The sequence below is a fragment of the Mustela erminea genome, chromosome 6, assembly GCF_009829155.1.
Source record: "Mustela erminea isolate mMusErm1 chromosome 6, mMusErm1.Pri, whole genome shotgun sequence".
In the NCBI taxonomy this organism is placed as follows: Eukaryota; Metazoa; Chordata; class Mammalia; order Carnivora; family Mustelidae; genus Mustela; species Mustela erminea.
In genome coordinates this window covers 119,088,875-119,108,295 of record NC_045619.1, presented here as the reverse complement: position 1 = coordinate 119,108,295, position 19,421 = coordinate 119,088,875, and the positions used below count along the sequence as shown (strand labels likewise).

General features: G+C 44.2%; 1 protein-coding gene across 1 annotated transcript in view; it reads left to right on the top strand.

The window, feature by feature from the left end:
* The first annotated feature begins 324 nt into the window (after positions 1-324).
* Positions 325-19,421, top strand: part of DCLRE1C (DNA cross-link repair 1C) — a 39,698-nt gene continuing 20,601 nt past the window's right edge. Inside the window, 8 exon segments of the mRNA XM_032349470.1 lie at positions 325-506; positions 6,111-6,162; positions 8,455-8,539; positions 13,235-13,294; positions 15,168-15,223; positions 15,765-15,866; positions 16,553-16,625; positions 16,816-16,956. Coding sequence (XP_032205361.1) covers positions 398-506; positions 6,111-6,162; positions 8,455-8,539; positions 13,235-13,294; positions 15,168-15,223; positions 15,765-15,866; positions 16,553-16,625; positions 16,816-16,956 — 678 coding nt within the window. The 5' untranslated portion in view covers positions 325-397.

Below are 19,421 nucleotides of genomic sequence, written 5' to 3'. Positions count from 1 at the left end.
CTTGGGTAGAGCACCTGCTACAGGTGTTCAGTTTCCTTTCGCGATACCGTTCCTGCACAGACAAGGACACACTGCACCAGGAAGGCCACGCGTGTTGAGTCAAGGTTTCCAGCAGGAGGCACCCTCGTCTCGCCACATCCTAGATCCCAGCCAGCTGCCCCAGCCCAGCATCCCGCCACTCGAACAATCAACCACGCGATTCGCCGGCAGCGGACTGTCCACTGAAGTTCCTCGGCACCGCCCCGCCGCCGCAGGGCTCCTCTGATTGGACGTGGCTGCATCCGGCGAGCCAATGGAGCGGCGGCGACGGCAGGTTCCCGGAAGTGGCGGCCCGGCGAGGAAAACCTCAGCTTCCGCAGGCGGCGTGGGGCCGGGGCCCCGGGGCTGTGCTGGCGCGATGAGTTCCTTCAAGGGGCAGATGGCCGAGTATCCAACCATCTCCATAGACCGCTTCGACAGGGAGAACTTGAAAGCCCGCGCCTACTTCCTGTCCCACTGCCACAAGGGTGAGTGAGCGTGACGCGCCGCCCGCCCCGGGGACGCAGGCTGCCTGTGTTCTGGCCCCGCGGGGAAGCCGCCCGGCATGCGGGGGGAGCTCGGGCAGCGGAGTGCAGGCTACGGGAGGCCGGGGCCCAGACCAGCAGATGCACCTTGTTCCCCGCCTGGCTCTTCGGCCTCTCTGAGGCTTTATTTCTTCATCTGTACGACGGGACGGAACCGAAACTTGGGCAGCACCCCCCCATCTCCGGGCCCGTTGGACTAGGGATAACACTTGGGTTATTTTGGTAGCACTCCTAGCAGCGAAGAGTCAGAGGTCAGCGAGGATTCTTTCTTGCTTCTTCCTTTACATCTTCGCTTCCACGTTATAAAGAAAACAAGTTTCAGAAGAAATCCCATCCTACCCGCCCCCCAGTATTTATTATCAAGCAAGCACCCGCACACACACTCAGACCTCGTGTCCGAAAGCTCCTGTAGTGCATGCTCCCCCTCCTTTGAGGTGTTCTGCCCGCCTCCAGTATAAAAATTTCGTTTAAGGTGAAGCAGCCAGAATACTAAGATTTCACAGCTGCACACAGTAGGTAATCCCTAATCATTAGGGATTAGGCCCTAGTGATAAAGCCTGGAGGTTAGAGACTCCAAGTGAGGCGGGAGAGTCTCTAAAACGTTCTAACCGATGTCCAGAGCTGGAGGAGCCCTCGTTTTGCAACCGTTGGCTGTGTGTATCACCTAGGATGCCTGCGTTCGCCCTTTTGGAAAGTGCCTCTGCTTTCTCGCTCTAGTCTACGAATTTTCTCTCGTCAATGCGGAAAATCTGAATTTCGTCTCTTGATTTGTCAAATAGCACTGTGAGCCTCTTTGAGGGTCTTTCTACTTATTCACCAGAATAACGTTTTTGGTTTTGGTGTGTTTTTCATTGTGAATCCCCCGCTGGGTGGGGATACCTCTGTTTCACCTTTTGTCTTGAGTGTTACTGGAGTTTCTGAACTCAGAATGTGCTTAGCCATGATTGAGGTGTGGCGCAGGGGCTCGCCCTTGATGTCTACAAGTAATGAGTTTGGAAAAGGAATCCATCTAACGGAATCTGAAATCACGATCATCTGTTTGTATGTTAAGCAAAAAACTGACTCCCTGTTATTGAGCAGTTTATAATCACGGTTTCTGTTCTCTAATGACATGTGAGTCTGTTTACTCAGCCTGAAAATAATCTCATCAAGGGCAAGAACTCAGCTTCTGCTTTTGGAAATTTCCCACACTGCTTACTGGTAGTTTTCAACCTTTTTCAGAAACAGATTTCTTTGATGTGCTGTGGACTGAATTGTGCTGCCCCACCCCCTTCATATGTTGAAGCTGAAACCACCATGTGACTGTATTTGGTGACTGGGTTTTTAGGACACAGTTAAAATTTAAATGAGCTGGATCCTAACTCATTAGGATTGATGGCCTTATGAAAAGAGGAATAGAGATTGCACTCTGTCCACACACTCTGAAGGGCCATCTGGAAGCCAGGAGGCTTCCACTTGAGCTTGGAATTTAGCCTCCAGAACTGTAAGAATTTTTATGGTTTAAGCCACCTTGTCTGTGGTATTTTGTGTCATTCTGAACAGACTGATAGAGGATATCTGACAAAATCTGTGGCCTCTTTTGGTAGAAAAAAAATCACATTTTGATAGAACGTCTCATTCCATGGCCCACTCAGTCCTGCTTATGAGCCATCTGAAACCCAGTCCTATGCTCAGGGCAGGCTTTGCTAAGCATTAGTAAGGTCTGGAGGTCAAGAGGGGGACCCGTGGCCTGATAGAGTAGCCCAGGGTTGGAGAAGACCCCACTAGGGGACAATTTCCAATGACTTGATTTGGTTCGGGAAAGCAAAAAGGCTCTGGAAAGGAGACTCTGGGTGCAGTCCTTGCAGCACCAAGTAAGCTGGCTCAGGTTCTCTTGCTGGCAGCCTTGGAGGGGTCTACAGTGGTCCAGGGCCAGCTGGTCTGGTCCTGGGCTGTCTTGATTAAAGCAGCCACAGAGGGCTGCCCGCTGATTTAGTTTGGGAGTATGGAACTGAGTCTTGATTCAGCCTCTCTTTTGCCATGGCTCAAATTCTTTGGAAATCCCAACCAGTGCCACCAGAGGTCCTAAAAGCCTGGACTAGGAGTGATCTGAGGGGATTCACCCACCGAGGGAGCAGGCACAAGTCCAGTCAAGGTCTGCTGTGCGGGGTGTGGTGACTGCATTGTTTTCTCTGGAGTTAAGGATCAGCACAGGTGATTGTGTTGAGGACGCGTGTGTGTGTGTGTGTGTGTGTGTGTGTGTGTGTGTGTGTGTGTGTGTGTGTGTTTGGGTGGTAATTTGAATAATTAGGGTTTGTTGATTCACCTAAACTGAGAAGGTGTGGTCATTGCTATCTAGTCCTTCCCATGCTGGAGATTCAGAATGTATTAGAATGACTATGTTTAAAGGCTGTCTTTCTGTATGTGTTGCTTTGGAGGGCTGCGAAGCAGACCTGTGTGGATAGAAATGCCGCATCTTTCTACCCAGCAGTCACAGTAGGCTGAGAAGAGAATAAAACCTTCTCTTGCTGACCTAAGCCTAAATAAGTTCCAGATGGACTCAATTCAGTGCCTGGAACTGGATGGGTCACATAAAGTGGGCACAAAGGATGGTTGGATTAAAATGAAGGAAGAACATGAAAGAAAGTGCTGGAAGCAGTTCTGAAGTGAGTCTCGTCACTCATTCTTCTGTGGCTACTCAGAGTGATTTAGAATCTGTCCTAAGATGGAGGGGATTGTTCTTGTAAATGATGACCAGAGATGGTCAGCTTGCAGTGGTTCCTGCCCTGTTTGCAGCTGCATTTGCCACCTGCAGAAGAGTCAGTAGCTCACACGAATCAGTTCTCTTATAAAGGTGAACCTCTTGGGGCACCTGGGGGCTCAGTTGCTTGAGTGTCCAATTCTTGGTCTTGGCTCAGGTCATAATCTCAGGGTCATGGGATCCAGCCCAGTGTAGGGCTCCCTGCTCAGTGGGGAGTCTGCTTCAAGATTCTCTCCTCTCACACGGATGCAAAAATTCTCACCAAGATACTAGCCAATAGGATCTAATAGTACATTAAAAGGATTATTCACCACGACCAAGTGGGATTTATTCCAGGGCTGCAAGGTTGGTTCAAAATCCACAAATCAATCAGCAATTGACAAAGTACAGCATCCTTTCTTGATCAAAACTCTTCACACTGTAGGGATAGAGGGCACATACCTCAATATCATCAAAGCCATCTATGAAAAACCTACAGCGAATATCATTCTCAATGGGGAAAAATTGAGAGCTTTTTCCCTAAAGTCAGGAACATGGCAGGGCTGTCCATTATTACCACTGCTATTCTACATAGTACTAGAAGTCCTAGCCTTGGCAATCAGACAATAAAAATAAATAAAAGGCATCCAAATCGACAAAGAAGAAGTCAAACTCTCAGTCTTTGCAAGTAATATGATACTTTATGTGGAAAATCCAAAAGACTCCACTCCAAAACTGCTAGAACTCATATGGGAATTCAGTAAAGTGTCAGGATATAAAATCAATGCACATAAATCAGTTGCATTTCTATATACCAACAACAAGTCATAGGAAAGAGAAATTAAGGAGTCTATCCCATTTACAGTTGCACCCAAAACCATAAGATACCTAGGAATAAACCTAACCAAAGAGGCAAGGAATCTGTACTCAGAAAACTATAAAGTACTCATGAAAGAAATTGAGGAAGACATAAACAAATGGAAAAATGTTCTATGCTTATGGATTGGAAGAACAAATATTGTGAAAATGTCTATGCTACCTAAAACATTTTACACATTTAATGCAATCCCTATCAAAATACCATCCATTTTTTTCAAAGAAATGGAGCAAATAATCCTCAAATTTGTATGGAACCAGAAATGACCCCAAGTAGCCAGAGGAATGTTGAAAAAGAAACCCAAAGTTGGCGGCATCACAATTCCAGACTTCAAGCTCTGTTACAAAGCTGTCATCATCAAGACAATATGGTACTGGCACAAAAACAGACACATAGATCAATGGAACAGAATAGAGAGCCCAGAAATGGACCCTTAACTCTGTGGTCAACTAATCTTTGACAAAGCAGGAAAGAATGTCCAATGGAAAAAAGACAGTCTCCTCAACAAATAGTGTTGGGAAAATTGGACAGTCACATGCAGAAGAATAAAACTGGACCATTTCCTTTCACCACACTCAAAAATAGACTCAAAATGGACGGAAGACCTCAGCTTGAGACAGGAATCCATCAAAATCCTTTAGAACACAGGTAGCAACCTCTTTGACCACCGCCGCAGCAATTTCTTCCTAGAAACATTGCCAAAGGCAAGGGAAGCAAAGGCAAAATGAACTTTTGGGACTTCATCAAGATAAAAAACTTTTGCACAGCAGAGGAAGCAGTCAACAAACCAAAAGACAACTGATAGAATGGGCAAAGATATTTGCAAACGATCTATCAGATAAAGGGCTAGTATCCAAACTCTGTAAAGAACTTTTCAAACTCAATACCCGAAGAACAAAATCGTGAACAACATTTCTGCAAAGAAGACATCAGATGGCCAACAGACACATGAAAAATGTGCTCAAAAAAATTAACAAGTCAGGAAACGACAGATGTTGGCGAGGATGCAGAGAAAGGGGAGCCCTCCTACACTGTTGGTGGGAATGCAAGCTGGTGCAGCCACTCTGGAAAACAGCATGGAGGTTCCTCATAAGGTTGAAAATAGAGCTACCCTACAACCCAGCAATTGCATCACTGGGTATTTACCCTAAAGACACGAATGTAGTGATCCGAAGGGGCACATGCACCTGAATGTTTATAGCAGCAATGTCCACAATAGCCAAACTATGGAAAGAACCTAGATGTCCATGAACAGATGAATGGATAAAGAAGCTGTGGTATATATATACAATGGAATACCACTCAGGCATCAGAAAACTGAAATCTTCCCATTTGAACGATGTGGATGGAACTAGAGGTTATTAGGCTGAGTGAAATAAGTCAATCTGAGAAAGACAGTTATCATATGATCTCTCTAATATAAGGAATTTGAGGTGCAGGGCGGGAGGTCGTGAGGGGTAGGGAGGGGATAAAATGAAACAAGATGGGCTCGGGAGGGAGACAAACTATAAGAGACTCTTAATCTCATGACACAGAATGAGGGTTGTTGGAGTGGAGCTGGGTGAGAGGGATAAGGTGGCTGGGTTATGGACATTGGGGAGGGTATGTGCTATGGTGAGTGCTGTGAAGTGTGTAAGCCTGATGATTCACAGACATGTACCCCTGGGGAAATAATACATTATATGTTAAAAAAATATATATAGTAACCACACTCCAGATTTTAAAAAAAGATTCTCTCCCCCCTCCCCCTGCCCTCCCACTCACGCATGTGTGTGCGCGCTCGCTCTCTCAAATAAAAGAAATCTTAAAAAAAAAAAAAAAAAAGGCGAACCTCTCATATATTTTCTCTTAAAAGAAAGCTCGAAAAGAACAGACAACTGTTTGCTTGGCTTAAGGAATCCTCTCAAAAAAAAAAAAATGTGCTTATAGTTTTTGATTCTTTTGTTTTTAGATCACATGAAAGGATTAAGAGCCCCTACCTTGAAAAGAAGGCTGGAGTGCAGGTAATTTATTTTCCTCCTTATTTGTGTGTTTTTTTAAGTAAACGTTTTAATTGAGCTGTGACTGCTACACAGGGAAGTACGTACATCGCAAGGGGACACAGTCAGATGAGCTTTTGCAGGTGAGCGCATCTATGAACCTTCCACCCAGATCGAGAAACAGAATAGGGCCCGTGTCCCAGAACAGAGCCCCACCCTCCTCCCGGTCAGTCCTCGTCTCAGAGGCATCGGTATTCTGACTTTTTGTCATCATGGTTTAACCTTGGCTGGTTGGGAACTTTGTAGAGTCATACTGAATAGACCCTTCTAGTTGTTTTCTTTCACTCGACATTCTAACTGTACGATTTATCATGCTGTTTGGGGTAGCAATAGTGTGTTCATTTTCATTTCTCCCTGTGTGTGTAGTTCTGTTGCGAAGACAGTCATAATGTTTTTGGATCTTCAAGCCGAAGTACTGTGTTTTTTTCCTACAGCCCGCTTTGCCTAAATGTTAATTCCAAATCCCCAAGCTGTGTATTGGAAAGGGCCCTGTTGACTCTTTAACTTCTGACCCAGTGGATGCCAGTCTTCTCTGCAAAGTGCTATTACGAGTCTGTGTTCGTGATGAGCGGTAGCCTGTATTCACTGAGTACTTATATAAATGTCAGGCCCTATGTGTTGTTTAGTTTGCCAGTTTCTTTGAGAGCCTGTGACAAGTCAGGCACTGTACTGGACATTGAGGCTATACTAGTAACAACACAGATGAAAATCTCTGTCTTCTAGGAGCCAACATCCTCATTAGATCCTCTTGATAACTTTTGAATAGATACCATTATTATTTCTATTTTACAGATGAGGAAACTGAGGAACCAGAGAGGTTAAATTAGTTGCCCAAGGTCACGCAGCCAGTAAGTGGCAGGACCAGGATTTCAACCAGGTCTGTCTGATTTTTGAGCCCGTGTATTAGTTATCTATTGCTGCGTAACAAATTACCCCCAAACTTAGTGACTTTAACCCACTAATCATATGTTCTCTTTCTCAGTTTCTGTGGGTTGGGAATGCTGACAGAGCACAGTCGGGGTTGCTGGTTTCTCCCTGGCTGGGTGTCTTAGGGGGACTGCCATTATCTGGGGGCCCATCATTCAGTGTTTGACACTGAGGCTGAGAGGAATCAGGCAGCTGGGGCATTTGGGCAACTCTGTCCCTAGAAAACTTTTCAGCATAGTGATTTCAAGGTAGCCGAACTTCTTAAATGGAGACTCGGGGCTTAAAAGTGTATGTCCCAAGGGAGAGCTAGCAGGGAGCCATGTTGCCCAGGAGACATAGCCTCCACAGTCCCGAGACCTCCCTCTGTCACGTTCTGTTGGTTGAGGCAGTCACAAAGACAGGCTGAAGTGGGGGGTGGTGGTGGTTAAAATAGACCCCTCTGTCAGCAGAGGGATTTCCTTATCCATCTGTAAACATAGCATGTGTGGTTGGGAATATATTAGTGTGGCCATCTTTGGAAAATACGGTCCATCACAGACTGTGTTCTTAACTCTAAGCTTTGTTTTTGAATTTAAAAATTTGAAAGCATCCCCACCCCTTTCCCTTCTTGAGACGTAGCTTCATGTGGTGGAATCGTTCCAGACATTCCTGATCAGGTACAAACATATATCTTTAAACTCAGAGTGATGGGGGACCCCCTTTTGAGGAAGTCAGAGGGCACAGTATATTCTCTTCTTTTGCTTCTTCCCTGTTGTTCCTCTGTACACTTTTTTTTTTTTTAATTTAAATTTTAAGGTGGGGCTCCTGGGTGGTGCAGTCTGTTAAGCGGCTGGCTCTTGATTTCAGCTCATGTCATGATCCCAGGGTCATGATCCCACTGTTGTGGGATCAAGCCCCCTTGTGGACTCCACGCTTAGTGGGGAATCGGCTCAAGATTCTCTCCCTCTCATTCACTCTTCCCTTTTCTCTTTCTCTCAAAATAAATTTTTTTCTCTCAAAATATAATAAATAAATACATCTTTAAAAATAAATTTATTTTTAAGTAATCTCTGCTTCATATGTGGGGTTCTAACTTACAGCCCCAAGATCGAGAGTCGCACACTTGTACCGACTGAGCCGGCCAGGCGCCCCCTCTCCCACTTCGGTCTTGATGGGACCTAGATAGTTACAGGTGGTGGCATGTGGGGAACTGTTCTGACACTTTTTGAGCCAGCTCAGTGTCTGAATGATTTGAGATAACTGATATGTGGTGAAATGTACTTTTCTGGTCACCCCGATGGCTCACTATAAAGCTGCACTGACCCAGCTTTTCTAAATTTCTTCTTTCAGCTTGAAGGTTTGCTTATACTGTTCACCTGTTACTAAAGAGTTGTTGTTAACTAACCCGAAGTACAGATTTTGGGAGAAACGAATCGTAAGTTTTATTTTTTTATGACACTATTTCTTTACCTCAAGGGGAAATATTTTTCGAGGTCGATTAAACAAAGCATTGGGATTTTTCAAAGCCCAGTTAATCCTACACTGTATTTATCCACATTAATTACAGTATTGATGTTTAGTCTTTGTAATTCCTCAGTTTAGAAGAGGCCAACATTTAGTTGTTGCAGATTTGTATTTCTTGTCCATCAGTGGCTTGATTTCAGGTCTTAGTTTTGTTGGTTTAATTTCATTAACTCTTGCTAAATTGCATTTTAATTAACAATAATTGCATCTCGGATAAACCTCATTGGCTACGATACTGCCACTGTGTAAAGCTGCTAAGTTGCATTTTAATACTGCAGAGTGTGAAATGTTTAACTGATAAATCCTATTACTTAGGTCATGACATAGTTTAGGAAAAATGAACACATCTTATGGGTTACGATAAAGGGTAACAACTGGAATAAATAGAGTGGACAACTTTGAATCTGACAGAATGAAATGGATGTGTCCAATGCAAAGCATATAGTGAAGGGAGAAACAAGGGAATGGTATATGGAAAATGTAAAGATGCCAGGAAAAGTCCTATTATAACAATAATTACTAGTTAATTTTCTAACTAATGATTTTCTCAGTTTATGTTAAGGGAAGAAAAAGGAAAGTTCCAACAGTCTTAGTCTACAAGAGGTTTAGATAAAACAAAAAGATAAATGCAAGTTGAAATGGAGTTAAAAAAACAAAAAAAGGAAAAGGTGTACTAAATAATTAGAAGCTAAAAAATCCAGAGTGGCAGTTTTTTTTGCCATACAAAATAGAATCGAAGGTAAAAAGAGATCTTGTTCCCAAGAGGATGTTATTTATTGTCAGAAGGAGCAATGGATCAAGAAGATTTGAACTTAACATGCAATTGACAAACATGCAATTGACAAACTGGATAAAGTCCTCACTGATCCCCCAGTGCTTGACCAGAGAAAGAGAAGCGCTGGGGAAATACAGTTAGGGTGCACACTATGGTTTAAACCTTAAGTTATTGTGGGAGCTGGCAGAGAAGGCCAAACAAGTGACAGGGTCTGTTTGATGTTTGCCTGCTGCCGGCTTTCAGCTCTCACATCCTCTTTCCACTTCTGCCCCACATTTGGGCAGGCTGATTTAAAAAAAAAAAAAAAAAAAAAAAGCCTTGGGGCCCCTGGGTGGTTCAGTCAGTTAAGCTTCTGCCTTTGGCTCAGGTCATGGTCCCATGGTCCCAGGGTTTGGGATCAACTCCTTCATCAGGCTCCCTGTCAGGAGGGAGACTGCTTCTCCCTCTCCCTCCGCCTGCCACTCCCATCTCCTCTTTCTCTGTCAAATAAATAAAAAAAAACTTAAAAAAAAAAAAAAAAAAGCCCACCCCCTCCCTTGGCACTGATGTGAAGTTCGAACCATGGGAGCCCAGGCACACCCCCAAACCACAATAATAACCAGGGCCACTCACTGCTCCTGTCTCTGGGGTGGGGGGAAGAGCCACTTCCTCCCAGCTGGGGCACTGCTCTACTCTCTGCAGAACCTCCCTCAGGGTGGGAAAAACAGTGTTTTCACACCCTGTTGGTGCACGTGTGGCGCGTTCCGGCTCGACTGCTGACTGTAATTGGGGTGGGGTCCATCCCCACTCCACAGAGTGGCCCAACACCAAGGCTGTAACCTCAGCCTGGTATTAGGCCTGAGTTTGCCGTGGACCTGCAGGTCAGCGGCAGGAAGCCGAGTGGAGAGAGAAGTGGAGAAGGGCAGAGATGGGCTGGAACCCACAGGGAAGCCTGGAACCCCTGTCTCGCACACTCCCCACCCTGGCTAGTGCTGCAGCCCTGTGGTGCTACTGAGTTCCACACTCCTGGCCCAGGCCTTCGAGAAGCTGAAGGTGGGGTCACTGCAGTCCTGTCCTGTCTGCCAGCTGAGCCAGCAGGTGCTCGTACCTGAGCTGGTAGACCTTCTGCCTGCCAGTTCACTTTGGCTTGCCCGATCTCGCACAGCGGTTTCCTGTGGCCAGTGCCAACCTGGAGGTATGTGTGGAGGGGACCTCTGGGACAGTTGCAGTGCAGCGAAGTCAATGGAGTATGAGGCCACCTCTCAGTCTAAGAGCAGCTAGGACACTCATTGCTTGTAGCTCGAGCGCTTCACACACCACTCGCAGAAACTGAAAGAGGGGGGCACCTGGGTGGCGCAGTCAGTTAAGAGTCTGCCTTCAGCTCAGGTCATGATCCTGGGGTTCTGGGATCGATCCCCACATCAGGCTCCCTGCTCAGTGGGGAATCTGCTTCTGTCATTCCCCCTGCTTGTGCTCTCTCTGTCTCTCTCAAATAAATTAAAAAAAAACAAAACAAAAACAAAAACTGAAAGAGAAAAGAAGCAGGACATAAGATAGATTTGAAGGGCTTGATTAATAAATGTGAACTAATAGCAATCTGAGGCACCCAAAGGGAAAGCAAGATCTTTGGTATATAGGAAACATTTACAACAATTGACCATGTGCTGTGTCACAAAAGTAGGAAATCCTACTGGTCTGTTCTCTGAGTACAATGCGGTTTTGCTGAAGTCATAAATAAAAGGAGAGCTAAAATCATCCCACACATGGGAACTGAAATACTAAGCAACCTTTAGGTTAAAGAGGAAATTGTAAAGAAAAGCATGTAATACTTAGAGTTGATGGACAGTGAGAATACGACATGTCAAAATACGTGTAACACAACTAAATTAGCGCTTGAAGGGAAATTGACAGCATTGAGTACATTTCTTAGAAAACAAAGACCAGAATTACATGGAATGAGTTCAACTCAGTACGAAGGGAAAGGAGCAACAAAGGAAATCTAACTATATGGGAAAGAAGGAAATAATTAAGGCAAAAGGACAAGTTATCAATACAGAGACCAATAACTACCACAGAAAATAAAAGGCAAGATTAACAAAGTAAAAGCTCATCTTTAGAGGAACAAAAATAGATTTCTGCCAAGATTAAAAAAAGATGCAGGGGCGCATGGGTGAGATGGGTGGCTCAGTTGGTTGAGCAGCTGCCTTCAGCTCAGGTCATGATCCTGGAGTCCCGGGATAGAGTCCTGCATCGGGCTCCCTGCTAAGTGGAGGGTTCGGCTTCTCTCTCTGCCCCTCCCCCTGCTCATGCTCTGTCTCTCTCTCTCTTTCTGTCAGTCTCCCTCTCAAATGAATAAATAAAATCTTTAAAAAAAAAAAAAGATGCATATAGGGCGCCTGGGTGGCTCAGTGGGTTAAGCCTCTGCCTTTGGCTGAGGTCATGATCTCAGGGTCTTGGGATCAAGTCCTGCATTGGGCTTTCTGCTCTGCAGGGAGCCTGCTTCCTTCTCTCTCTCTCTCTTTCTGCCTCTCTACTTGTGATCTCTCTCTCTGTCAAAAAAAAAAAAAGATGCATATAAAAATACAGAATGATAAAAGGAAAGTAAGTATTAATAGTAGCAATGCATTTTTTGAAAATTAATGATAGTATATTTGATAATTTAGGCAAAGTGGATACCTGGCTAAGTAGGAAAATACCAAATTGAGGCAAGAAAACTGGAAAACTTGAATAAGTAAACACTGAAGAAATTAAAACAATTTACAAAGATCTCTTCTTCAATAAGCCCCAGGTCCAGATGGTTTTATAGGTGCATTTTGCCACATGTTCAAAGGACAAATAATCCCCATATTGGATGAGTTTTTGTGGGATATAGTAAAGAGAGAAGCTGCTCAACCTTGTTGGCAGAATTGATCATGATAGTGCAAGGAGGAGAGAAGCCATTTCATGTATGACCATGTGAGCAGCCTGGTTAAGCTAACTGAATCTCAGGGTAGCAAAAAAGTGCGTTGTGAACACAGTCCGGTGTTTTTATTCCGGAATACAAGGATACATATATTTTTAAGATTTTATTTATTTATTTGAGAGAGAGAGTACGAGTTGGGCACTGTGGGGGTGCAGAGAGAAGCAAACTCCCCACTGAGCAGAGAGCTGGACACAGAGCTCAATCCTAGGACCCAGAGATCATGACCTGAGCCAAAGGCAGACGCTTAATCAACTAAACCGCCCAGGCGCCCCCAGAATGCAAGGATATTTTTAACACCTGAATCTCAGTTACCCTAAGTTTTAGGATATCTGTGGACTGAAAAGATGAATTGTGTGCACTGATTCATCAACTACCTACTGAATGCCTGTCATGTAAGTTGCTGTCATAGTAAAATGGGCCAGGCCGCCTGGGAGCCCCTTGAGGCAGCCTGAATCTGAACAAGGCCAGCACCTTGTGGACAGATCCAGGCTGCGTTCTGCAGCGAGAAGCCTAAGCATGCAGAGCCTGTGGCCATGCGTGTGACCGAGGCTCAAGTTCAGAGGGAGCAGGCAGTGGGAGGATAGGGATGGGGAGTGACGGGAGAATTGAATTCATGGAAACAGAATTGCCGTGTCAAAGGATATGTAAGTTTAGGAGGCATTTAACCCACGTTGCCACATCAGCCCCAGGAAAGGCACTATATTAGCTCTATCCTGTCTTCAAGCTGTTAAAACATTTAGTATTGCGGAGTCTGAAATTACGACTCAGAGAGTCCTAGTAACTTCTAAGTCTTTTTCTGTGTGTGTGTTGGAGATGGCAGAACCATGTAAATCCCTGAAAAACTGAAAAATACTGAGTAAGATAGTACATATGATCTCTTATTTTAATAGGTATCCATTGAAATAGAAACTCCTACCCAGATACCTTTAGTTGATGAAGCATCAGGTGAGGTAAGTAAATACTAAATATAATTTTAAAAAATTACTATTTAATAATCTGATTGTTTTTCTCTGTGATTTTGAGTGCTGCTCTTATCATAAATGAAAGTTATAGTAATTGGATGACTTTGTAGGGGGAAAATATATATGTATATATTTGTGTTGTATTTCTTTTCTACACGGTAGTCTACAAGGTAGACTTTGGCTTCTGTGTGAATTGCTCTTTTTTAGTATATTACCTGTTAATGATGAGAACTCCCATTGTTAATATTACTGCATGATGTCATTGTCACTTTAATTACATTTATTACGATATTCAGGATATAATATGGTGCTTAGTGCTTTTGTAGCAAATACATGTATTTGTGATTTTCTTATTTTCTGAATCATTTCTTATGGAAGAAACAGTGTCCACGTGGATCCAGTATATTTTTTGTCCTTAAATTTAGAAGCAGGTACTTTTGCGTTGTGAATGTTAATAATAAGCAAGATTATGGACCTTTTATTTATTTATTTTTTACCTCAAATTCTTCCTAGGGCCAGAAGTATTTTCCTACTGTCTGGGAAATCTAGGTAGGATTAGTTCCCTGGCCGGGTTATAACCTGCCCTGCCGACATATTGAACTCTGAAGGGTGTCCGTCATCTCTCCAGGATCAAGCAGGGGCTGACTTTGCCTCTCCTCTCTGGAGAAGATCAGCCTGTGAGGTAGTCCTCCCCAAATTGTTCAGCAAGGGAGGGCTTCAGGACTGGTTGGGGCAGGTTAAAAAGGAGGGGAAAAGGACAGCCTGAAGGTTCCCGGATGCTGTGCTGACCTCAGTTAGCGAGCGCTCGACTCCCCTGATTGCCTCGCTGTCTTGCCACTTATGTTGGCAAAAGACTTGAGCTCCTCCTGTTGACTGGAGTCTGGCGGTCCCACTCTGGTCCTGGGTTTATTCTCATGCACCACAGCTTTGTGTGTTGTGTCTCCAGAACTAACCAGGGGACCTTGCTCTAATGGGGCCATCGGAATGAATGACCTTAGACTTCTGGGAGGAATTGCCATTCTCACGTAGCGAGCCGGTGTGTCCTAATACTGGGACAAGTACTTGTAGAATGGTGACTTGGGGCAGACGACAGCAGGCTTTTTTTTTTTCCTTTTTTTTTTTAGTTTAATAATAACTTTACTGAGATATCATTCATATACCGTACAGTTCTGTCCATTTAAAATGTACAATTCAGTGGCCTTTCATATATTCACAGAGTTGTGTATTCACCACCACAGTTCTTTTTCGAATATATTCATCACCCACAGAGAAACCGTGTACCCATCAGCAGTCATTCCCTATTTCTCCCTCCCCCAGCCCATGGCAACCACTACTCTAGTCTGCAGGATTGGCCTGTTCTGGACATCGCCTATCAGTGGAATCGTACTGGACGTGGTCTTTTATGACTCACTTCTTTCACTTTGCATAATGGTGTCAAGGTTTATCCATGTCGTAGTATGATGTGAGGATTTCATCTCTTGCCGTGGCCCAAATAACATTCTGCTGTATGGGCAGATCACGTCCTGTTCATGTGCTCATCAATTGAGCGACATTTAGGCTGCTTGTACTTGCTGGCTAGTATGAGCGGTGCCGCTGTGGACATGCGTGCCCAGGTTTTCGTGTGATTGTCCGTTTTCATTTCTCTTGTGTGTAGCTCAGAGTCGAATTGCTGGGTTACACTGTCGCTGCGTTTAACCGTCATTCTGTGGGCAAGGATTTCACGCGTCTCCAGGATTTGGTGTGTGAGGAAATGAGGAAAGGCATACCACATTCTTGAGAAGTACCTGAATCTGTTTGATTAAGGAGAGCTGGGTCCTCACGATAACTTCTATTATTTTTTTTTTCTTTATTTTCTTTTTAGAAGGAAGAGGTTGTTGTGACTCTCTTACCAGCTGGTCATTGTCCAGGATCAGTTATGTAAGGGGGCTCATCTATTTTGCCATTTTCTTACACATAGATATATGTTGCATTTGTAGAAATAAATGTTTAGGGTCTAGAAAATAATATGTGTGGGGAGATTATTTCTTGAATGTGTAGATGGGTATTTCTTTAATCTTTGTTTCCAAATTGAACTTGGGCAATTGAGGTGAAAATCAAGTTGGAAATGTGGCTTTCTTATAATGGAAGTCTTCAATGGCCATTTCTCTGTTGACTTTGCATTTTCCTGTCCCATGGATTTTTCTCTCCATGATTAGTGGAGAGTGCTAACACATTTCAGGGGATGTCTGTTGCAAATGCGGTAGTACAGTCCATAATGTTTTCTAACCCCCCCTCCCGCCCCCTGAGAAAAGGTGGCGGCTGAGTGCCTGGTATGCTGTAGAGCTATTAAAATCCTGCTAATACCGTATTGTAGGTGACTATGTTTGGCAGGAAACGTTTACTATGGGTTTAGTGTGTTTTTGCTTTATGAGGATGTTGTATGAGACTTAGAAGTCACCAAGATCTATTTCCTTCTCAGGTTTTTATTTCAGGGCAATAACGGAACAGTCTTGTACACGGGAGACTTCAGATTGGCAAAGGGAGAAGCTGCTAGAATGGAGCTTCTGCACTCTGGGGGCAGGTACTGGACTTTATGTCATTCCTTTTTCTTTTCTTTTCTTTCTTTCTTTCTTTCTCTCTCTCTTCCTTCCTTTCTTTTTTTTTTTTTTTTTTTTAAGAGAGAGAGTGTGCATGAGCAGGGAAATGGGGAAAGGGCAGAGGGAGAGAAGGAGAGCATTCCAAACAGACTCCACGCCCAGCACGGAGCCCCCCGCGGGGCTCCATCTCATGACCCTGAGATTATGACCTGAGCGGAAATCAGAAGTCAGGTATTTAACTGACTGAGACCCCCAGGTGCCCCAGACTTCATGTAATTCTTGAGTGGGGGACTGAATCATCTAAAAAGTTTTACTGCTCCTTTCCTCCCAAATATAAGCCTTTGTTTCAGGTAGAAGTCGAAGTTTGTTATATGCGTGACAGTAAAGCAAAATTTTCTTCTTGGAATGGGGTGATGGTGACATTCTATATGTTGACTGGGGGCCGTAGTTACGTGAATTTGTCAAAATTCACTGAACCATCTTTACAAAATCTGTGTAATTTATTGTGTGGAAATCATTTCCCCAAAAAGTTGATTTAACAAAAAAATTCCAAATTCAATGGAACACCCTCTAAGATTACTACGAATTTAAACTTTACGTATATTTTATTTAACATTAGATGGTTAACACCAATTGTTATTGTTGTGTTTTTTTTTTTTTTTTTTCCTAGAGTGAAAGACATCCAGAGTGTATACTTGGATACTACTTTCTGTGATCCAAAATTTTATCAGATTCCTAGTCGAGTAAGTCTCCCCAGAGATGTGGGCATGGTAACCAGGGTGTGGCTGTCTATTTCTAGTAGGAAGTTTCTAGAATAACATGTCAGATCATAATCGTCCCATAATTAATTGGCATTAATAACATGAGTGTTGGGAGTGCAAAGGGTGAGTGATGTTCTTAAAGTATTAAATGCCTTTAAAAATTCCTGCCCAGGAGGAGTGTCTGAGTGGAATAGTAGAGCTGGTTCGAGGCTGGATCACTCGGAGTCCGTACCATGTCGTGTGGCTGAACTGCAAAGCAGCTTATGGGTATGAGTACCTGTTCACCAACCTAAGTGAAGAATTTGGAGTCCAGGTACTGTGTTGGCTCTTTCTTGTCTGTTGCTCCTTCCATCCTCTCCTTTCCTCCCCATCCCTGCCCCCCAGAACCAACCGCAGTAGCAGAGGGAAGCAGCCCATGAAAGGGTGTGGGTGGGGGGCTTGGGTGGCTCAGTCGGTTAAGCGTCTGCCTTCCGCTCAGGGTCCTGGGATCGAGCCCCACATCGGACTCTGCTCAGCAGGGAGCCTGCTTCTCCCTCTCCTTCTGCCTCACTCCTTGCTTTTGCACTCTTTTTCTCTTGGGTCAAATAAATAAATAAAATCTTTAAAAAACAAACAAAAAAAGGGCATGCGGGACGGGGGTTGGCAGCCCCTGTGGAGTGAGAAGTCATCTCTGTTTGTTCATGTCCTCAAGGGAGGAGCCGAATGCGGCCCTGTGGCTGGGAACTGCTGTGGCAAAATGTCCCGTAGGGGAAATATTTTTTTTTTTTCCAAATATTTTTTATGACTGTGGGTCATAAAATAGATGTAGTGATCTGAGTGTATTGCTTGCATTCCGAGTAATTATCGTTTTGTGACCACTCACATAGGGAATGAGACACGTGCATTTACGTACGTGTGTGCGTGTGTGCACTGGGTTGCGCTGGGAAATCTATTTCTTACTGCGGGTCCTGGTCCCGGTGTGTGGAAACCGCTGTCGAGCTCGGAAGCTTCAGGGCAGGCTGGGAGGGAGTTTTATTTCACCTGTCCCTTCCTCAGGGCTCAGTGCTGGGCTCTCGGACGGAGCGGCCAAGCCTGGGGCTCCTGCTCTTGTCCCCTGAGAGCAGACGGAGTTCTGGCAATGACCCTGAATAAAACAGAGTGTTAGGGCGAATTAGACATTTAAGTTCCACTCTGTTTTGCACTTTTTTTTTTTTTTTAAAGGTTTAAAAAAATTATTTGACAGAGAGAGATCACAAGCAGGCAGAGAGGCAGGCAGAGAGAGAGGAGGAAGCAGGCTCCCTGCTGAGCAGAGAGCCCGATGCGGGGCTCAATCCCAGGACCCTGGGATCATGACTTGAGCCAAAGGCAGAGGCTTTAACCCACTGAGCCACCCAGGCGCCCGTGTTTTGTACCTTTTAACATTGATCCCCCATCCAGCAAACTTGTGCCAAGTCAGTGTCATTCAGTAAAATGAAAAAGATCTAGCTTTTCTGCATATGAAATTTTAAAAATTCTTCCCCCCTCCCTTTGTAAGTCTTGACTCTCTCTGTCTCCTTTCCTTAATTTTTTCCTTCCTTGGGTCCCTCTGTCAAAATACATTGGTATAAAGTTGTGAATTCTCCATTTTGAGAAGGATTTGCTTTCATTCTGAGATTGTCATTCCTGTTTTTTTTGGTGTTAAAATGGCCTTTTATTTTTTTTAATTTTTATTTTTTTAAAGATTTTATTTATTTATTTGACAGACAGAGATTACAAGTAAGCAGAGAGGCAGTCAGAGAGAGGAGGAAGCACGCTCCCTGCTGAGCAGAGAGCCCAATGTGGGGCTCGATCCCAGGACTGTGGGATCATGACCTGAGCTGAAGGCAGAGGCTTTAACCCACTGAGCCACCCAGGCGCCCCTAAAATGTAAATTAAAATCACAGTGAAAATAGGTTATACACACACGTACCCACGCACACATGCACACACATAGACTGATCTCTATTATCTGCTTTTTCCCTCCTGTCCTCTTGGTGAAGTACAAAGGTAGCAGCTGCTTATCAGTCCCAAATTCCCGTTGTAAATACTCGTGTGTGTGTGAAATCTGGGAAGGCCTTGCAGGAAGGAACCTTGGGCTGAGGAGGGCTGGGGTTGTGGGAGAGCAGCCTTGGGGGGTGACCCTGTGACCTCAGAGTTCCCCTGGCATGAGCCCTCTCTCAGGCCCTTGAAGCCCTTTTCGGGGAATAGAAACACTTTCAGGTCAGGAATTTAAAAAGGGACAACAGGGAGGTTTTTGACTAAGGGACCTCAGAGATGATCTCTGGCAACTTTTCCAGGCTTCTTTATTTTTGTTGAGGGTAAAACTTTCTGTATCTCTGGACACCTTAAAATTTACCCCTTTTTATTTTCTTAGAGAGTCCAGAAAAGCAAATTTGTTGTTACTCCTTACTAGTCATTAGTAAACAGAATGAATGGAATAAGGCACAGGATAAAGAAGTAGTTACATTGGATTCTTTTTATTCTTGTCTTGGTATTAATTACCACAGCGATTTGACATTATTCTAATCTGTTAATCAGATTTCAAAATGAGAGCGAATACTTCTTATTTGTGCTATTTCACAGTCCCAGTATCAATTTAGGTACATGTTACTTACTTTGAAGAAGAGTCTTTTTAAACGGATACTCTGGTTAAACAATTTAAAATGTATCAGCCTTAAAATTTTAAAAGTGGCTAAGCTTGCCCCCGCCAATTTCCACATCTGTCCTCCCCCTTTTAATCCCATAAAGGGGTGTGTTGTAAGGGGGGGGTCTGGATCTCTG